This window comes from Cebus imitator, unplaced genomic scaffold, assembly GCF_001604975.1.
Source record: "Cebus imitator isolate Cc_AM_T3 unplaced genomic scaffold, Cebus_imitator-1.0 Scaffold726, whole genome shotgun sequence".
NCBI lineage: Eukaryota > Metazoa > Chordata > Mammalia > Primates > Cebidae > Cebus > Cebus imitator.
Genome location: NW_016108041.1, coordinates 492,034 through 498,602, shown reverse-complemented (window position 1 = coordinate 498,602; position 6,569 = coordinate 492,034). Strand labels below are relative to the sequence as shown.

General features: G+C 52.4%; 1 protein-coding gene across 3 annotated transcripts in view; it reads right to left on the bottom strand.

Moving 5' to 3' along the window:
* Window positions 1-1,321: 1,321 nt before the first annotated feature.
* Window positions 1,322-6,569, bottom strand: part of CYP4F22 (cytochrome P450 family 4 subfamily F member 22) — a 47,103-nt gene continuing 41,855 nt past the window's right edge. For 2 of the 3 annotated variants that reach the window (XM_037735097.1, XM_037735096.1), the window contains exons 11-13: window positions 5,363-5,496; window positions 4,402-4,466; window positions 1,322-2,369 (exon numbers count right to left, since the gene is read on the bottom strand). In XM_037735097.1, coding sequence (XP_037591025.1) covers window positions 2,088-2,369; window positions 4,402-4,466; window positions 5,363-5,496 — 481 coding nt within the window. In that variant the 3' untranslated portion in view covers window positions 1,322-2,087. Of the gene's footprint in view, window positions 2,370-2,877; window positions 2,961-4,401; window positions 4,467-5,362; window positions 5,497-6,569 lie in introns of all 3 variants that reach the window. The other variant, XM_017519098.2, reaches the window with a different exon arrangement.

Below are 6,569 nucleotides of genomic sequence, written 5' to 3'. Positions count from 1 at the left end.
ATGCCTGGCTAATTTTTTAATTCTGTAGAAATGGAATCTCACTATGTTGCACAGACTGGTATCTAACTCCTGGTATCAAACGATCCTGTAGCCTCAGCCTCCCAAAGCGCTGGGATTACAGGTGTAAGCCACCACACCTGGCCCCCACCTTTCATATTCCCATATCAGGAACTACTCCATCATACAGCTCCCTCAGCCAAATACCTGAACATCAGCCTTACTGCCTCCCTCCTCTCAGCCCCCACTGCTAGATAGTCACCCCAATCCTGGCCCTTCCTGTCGTCTGGACCTCAGCTTCCCTCTTTCCCAGAGTCCCAACCCCCAGTGGTCCCCCACATGTCACCTCCCTGCCAGCCTTAGATCTGTCCATGTCCTGTTCTGATCCTGCTCACACACTCTCCATGGCTCCCTATTACACTCAGCATAAAGCCTGTGCATTTGGTCCCTTTCTTCATTCTGCCCCCACTTCCCAGATCCAACCACCTGGCCCCTGGTGAGTTTCTCAAACACATTCTGCTCTCCCTCAACTCAGGGCATTTTCAGATGTTCCTTCTGCCTGGAATACTCTTCCCTCCCCTTGTCACCCACTCGACTTCCACTTCAGCATCAGAGAAGTTCTCCCTGACCCACTCCCCATCCCTCTGCTGTATTCATCCAGCACCCAGGGCCTCTCCTTTGGAGCACCTGTCCCGCGTTGTAAATAAACATTTACATGTGGAATTATCTGTTCAACATCTGTCCCCCACCCCCTGAGAACACTGTGGGAAATAGAAAAGTTCCTTTTTAAAGTTTCCTTTCTTGTTAAAGAATAAGTGTGTTAATAACTTTGTTAAGCCCTATTCTATGTAGCTGTTAGACATGCCATGCTGACAGGCACGTAGTACATTCTATGTCCTTGTACTTTAACCAAGATATCTGTGCTGGGCATGCTCACAGGCATGTCCCAGATCTCCATTGCTTTTACCTGTTTAGAAAAGTTTTAAGTTATTAGCCAATTGGGTTTCAGTTTAGATTGTGGGATCTGGCTCCAGCCAACGGAGATCAGACACATCAGTAAAGATGACGCCAAATGCGTAAGAAATAAATTTGTGTGTTTTCCTTTGTTCATTGTACTCTCAAGGCACGATGGCTAGTGGGGGTGCCCTTCCTGCAGTCCAGGAAGTAAAAGTTGCATTGCATCCTTTGTCTCAGTGCCAATTTTTCTTTGTGGCACCGAGCATCTATTTCCAACAAGGCAGAAATCGGGGCCTGCCTGTGGTTCTGAAGCAGAGCCGACAATTAATATGTGATCTGTTGATGAAACAAATGAACACACACACTGTCCCAAAAAATCTGAGTTTATGTCCTAGGACAAATGGCTTTTCAGCCTCCTATCCCGCAGCTTTGCTCAGTTGCAGAGTTCCTCATTCCCATGCTAGGGGCTCCACAGGTAAGGGTCTGTCTGAGCTTGAGGGTGGAGGGTGGGGGAAGTCTGCATCCTTTGCTTTTGTTCGACAAAAACAGAACACTCAGCAAAGGGTCTCTGAGCAAGGGAGGAAGGAAGGGGCTTGCAAGGGTCTGAGTTTACAAAACAACAAAAGCAAGCAGCCCTGAGCCCAAGATGCAGCCTCATGCTTGAGCCGTTTGCCCATATGAGCTGAGAGTCTCAGGTAAGTGATGTCCGGGCTCAAAGCTCTGACCTCAGGTTCCAGCTTTCAAGTCCTCAATTTAGAAAACAGCCAGGGGTTCAGCCAGTAGAGGGTGGACCCTGAGTCAGAGTTGGGTCTTAGGTCCTTCGAAGGCTCAGTGGGCAAGGCCTGGAGACCTGGATCTGCAGGGACGTGGCCTGTGGACTACAAGCCCAGGATCCTGGGGGCGGATCCTGAAGGGAGGGGCCTGATCCTGAAGGGCGGGGCCTGAGCCCGAGGAGGCAGGGCCGAGCTTGGTCCCTCAAACAGGACAGGTGAGAGCAGTCAGGGGGCGGGACCTAAGCCTCAAGGGGCGGGATTAGACCTCCTAAGGGGCGGAGTCTTGCCTAGAGGGGCATGATCAGCACCACCCGGCTGCTCAACAGCTGTGCCTGGTCATCCAGGAGTTGGACCTGGACTTCAAGGGGAGTGGCCTATGCGCTCGAGATCTTTGGGACGTGGCCTGGTCCTTCTGGGGCGGGGCCTTGGCCTGTCTGGGCGGGGCCTGGACCGCGGGGATCCGCTCAGGCCCGCGGAGGCAGCGGCTCCACCTTGAGCCAGATGCCGTTCTCCGTACGCAGGATGAGCTCCGGCTTCCGCCGCACCTTGCGCGTTCGGTCCACGCTCAGGCGGAAACGTAGCAGCGTTAGGGCCACGACCACGCGCATCTCCGCCATGGCGAAGCTCTGTCCAATGCAGTTCCTGGAGGGAGAGGGGACAGGGCTCAGGCCCAGCTTCTGTGTGAGCATAGGTCCCTGGACGTCGCATGCCTCCTCTAGAAAACGAAGAAAGCATCCTGGGCTGGGTGAGGGTTAAAGTGAGACCCCACGAATCTCTCAATGAATGGGACCTTGGGGTTGAGTGTTTGAATCCTGGTGCAGCCTCTTACTAGCTGTGTGTCCCGGATGCATGGCGCCCCCTCTGAGTCTCAGTTCCTTCATCTGTAAAAACGGACGAAGGTATCATAGAGCCAATGGGAGCGTGGGAGCCCAGAACTCAGGGCCTGGCACACCGTCGGTGCTCAATACCCAGGATGCTATTGCAGAATCTGATTTGGGGACATCCTGGCGCATTGGGGAAGAGGGTGTTGGGTTTTCAGAAAGGACACCTGGGTGCCATCTGGTCTCTGCTCTTGAGAGTTACATTCCTGATCTTTCCCTGCCTCTGTTCCTCCACAGCTGGCTTGGACTGGGGGAAATAGAGGGGTTACCTGGGTCCCGCAGAGAAGGGCACATAGGCCAGTGGAGAGCGCTGCTGTGGGTTGTCCGGGTCAAAGCGGTAAGGGTTGTACACCTAGGCAAGAACAGCCTGAAGATGAGTTTGAGGGCTGCCCCAGCCTGGGCCCCTTCCCTGAGCCTCTGGGGGTCAGTACAGATGGATGGAGAGCACCTCAAGGCCACCTCTTCCATTCCACCTTGCACTAACCGCAATGCAGTCACACCTGCCTCCTTCTGTTGTTCACACACACCAGTGAGATTCCACCTCAGGGCCTTTGCACCTGCTGTTTCCTCTGCCTAAAACATGCTTCTCCCTGCTCCTTCATCCTCAAGGGTCTCAGCTCAAACTTCTCCTCGGCAAGGCCTTTCATAACCACTTAGCTAAAGTACTCCCTCCACCAGCTTTTATTTATTTATTTATTTATTTGTTTGTCTGTCTGTGTTTGTGTGTTAGAGACAGGGTCTCAGGCTGGAGTACAGTGGCATGATCATAACTCATTGCAGGCTGGGCACGGTGGCTCATGCTTGTAATCCCAGCACTTTTGGAGGCTGAGGCAGATGGATCACCTGAGGTCAAGAGTTTGAGACCAGCCTGGCCAACATGGTGAAACCCTGTCTCTACTAAAAGCATCAAAACATTAGCTGGGCGTGTTGGTGGGCACCTGTAATCCCAGCTACTTGGGAGACTGAGGCTGGAGAATCGCTTGAATTTGGGGAGGTAGAGGTTGCAGTGAGCCAAGTTGGCACCACTGCACTCCAGCGTGGGCGACAGAGCAAGACTCCATCTCAAAAAAAGAAAAAAATAGCTCATTGTAGCCTTGAACTGTTGAACTCAAGTGATCCTCCTGCCTCAGCCTCTCGAGTGGCTGACACTACAGGTGTACATCACCATGGCTGGCTAACTTTTTTATTTTGTAGAAATGGGGTCTCACTGTGTTGCCCAGGTTGGGCTGGGCTGGAACTTCTGGCCTCAAATAAGCCTTCCATCTTGGTCTCCCAAAGCACTGGGATTACAGGCACAAGCCACCATCCTGGGCCAACTTTTTCCTTTTTGGTAGAGATGGGGGTCTCGCTATGTTGCCCAGGCTGGTCTCAAACTCCTGGGCCCAAGTAATCCTTATGCCTCGGCCTCCCAAAGTGCTGGGATTACAAGTGTGACCCACTGCACTTGTAAACTGGAACCGGTCCGTTTTTTTTCTTTTGTGCATGTATCAATACCCCAAATCTTATTTATTTGTTTATTGTCTTCCCCCAAACTTCACTGTGAGCTCTGTGAGGGCAAAGACAGTATCATCCTCTATTGTCAGAGCCCAACACACCCTCTGGCACACAGTAGGTGCTCAATAAATATTTTTGCCCTAATGAATTAACAACAAATGGGTGAAGAGATGGCTAAATGGCAGGGGGGAGGGGAATGCACACTCAGACCCTGCAACTGGCCCCGCTGTCTGGCTCCCTGGGACACAGGGGAGGGGAGGACCTGAGGGTAGGGAGAGTTGGGGCAGGCACTCACTCACCTTGGAGTCAGGCCACACTGTGGGGTTGTGGTGGGTCCCATAGATGCTGACCAAGCAGATGATTCCTGTGGGGAAAGATGGGATCAGTGAGCCAAAGGGGAACCAGGGTCTCCTCCAAAAACATCGCCCTCCTTGGGTCTCCCTGGAGCCATGATGTGTCCAGGAGACATCTGCCACCATCTTCTGTCCATCTTTCTCTAGAAAATTCTGCTGCTCCATCCACTCTTCCCGCCTTTCCCTAGGAGGACTCTATCATCTTCTTTCTTGCTGCCATGCTGGCCACATAGGGATCTTTCTCACTCACAGATCTGACATTGCTCCTCTTCAGCTCAAACACCTACCTTGGCTCCCTGCTGCCCCCAGGATTCAGCTCAAGTGCCATCACCTGGCACTCCAGGCCTTTCACAATCTGCATCCTGAGGCTCTACTCCATAAACGTGCTCACTCTTTCACTTCTACACTCCAAGCCTCACCTCCTACATTCCCTCCTCCAGGCAGCCCTCCCTGCATTCCTCTCCATATTTGAGCTATTCCAGCCTTTATCTCTCCCTTTAGCCCAGTCCTGACTCCACATTCCTGGGGACATCTGCGCCCTGCTGTATCTCCCCAAGAATGGGCAATACTGAAAACCTGAGCCAGGATCCCCAGCATCAACCAAGACAGGGCTTGGTCTCCAGAGAGTAACTGACAACTGAATGAAACTGATGCTCCCCAACTGCACCCTCACAGACCCATCCCTGCAACACTGCCTCCTTCCTTGCCACCTGGACTCACCCGGCTCTATTCCCTGCACACACCACTGGGTTTCCCCCAGCACCCCAGAAGCAACAGGCACACAGAGAGCTGCCCCATCTGCAGGGATAGTACACCTGGGGCAGGCATAGCCAGACCCCCCATGGACAATAGAGCAGCTACATCACTGGAGGCAGTGCACCAGCAGCAGGGGAAACATGGTGGGCACCTTTGGGTATGATGCGCCCATCTGGGAGCTTGATGTCCTCTGTGCAGCGGCGAGAGACAAGAGTGACAGGTGGGTACTGGCGCAGGCTCTCCTTAATGCACATAGTTGTGAAGGGCAGCTGAGTCAGATCGTCCCTGGGGACAATGGAGATATAATTAGAGGCCGAGCCACCATGACACCACCTCCCCCAAACACACACACACGCACGCACGCACGCACGCACACACACACATACTCAGGGGCAGCTGGGCAGGAAACCAGTCCAGGATTTTAGACTTGCCCCAACTTCTGCCATTTGCAATTGTTTCATGCACAGGTGGGTATTGCTAATACTTAGAATGCAAAGTATCTGAGCACCGATCACTCAGAACAGCACTAGCACTGGGCCCTCTACTGGGCTCGACATTATCCCTTTAATTAATGAATTATTTGGAGGTCAAGGGTCACCTAGGCGAGGTGCCGGGACAGCCAGGGTGACTCAGGGAAACAGTAATATGCCAGTTTATATCATCCATTTCTGTACTTAAACAACTGATGCAGTATGGGTACGGTGGCTCTCGCCTATGATCCCAGCACTTGGGGAGGCCAAGGTGGATGGATCACTGGAGGTTAGGAGTTTGAGACCAGCCTGGCCAACATGGCGAAACCCCACATTTACTAAAAAACACAAAAATTAGTTGGCATGGTAGCAGGCACCTATAGCCTCAGCTACTCGGGAGGCTGAGGCAAGAGAATTGCTTGAATCTGGGAGATGGAGGTGGCAGTGAGATGAGATCACACCATTATACTCCAGCCTGGGCTACAGAGCAAGACTCTTATATTTAAAAAAAAAAAAAAGAGAGAGAGATCCAAGCTGGCTCATCACTAGCAGCTCGGGATTGTAGCTCCCACTGAAAGAGCAGAGAACGAGAGGACGCCACACTTTCAGATCAATTTTTGTTGCTCACGCACCAGGAGATTCCCAGCGGAGGAGCCCCACGTGTCGCCAGCACGACTCTTGAGGCTGGCGAGGCGGTTTTGCCGCTGCCTTCGTGCAGCGGTTCTTGGTGCAGAGTCAGAAAAGCACCATCAATCTTAAAGCCGCCGTTTTGGCCGGCGCAGTGGGTTGCTCAGATTCTAGCTCCAGGAATCAACAAGTTGGACGTCCATTCAGAAACCCAACTATAAAGACGGTAATTATAAAGACCACAGATGGATAAATCTATAA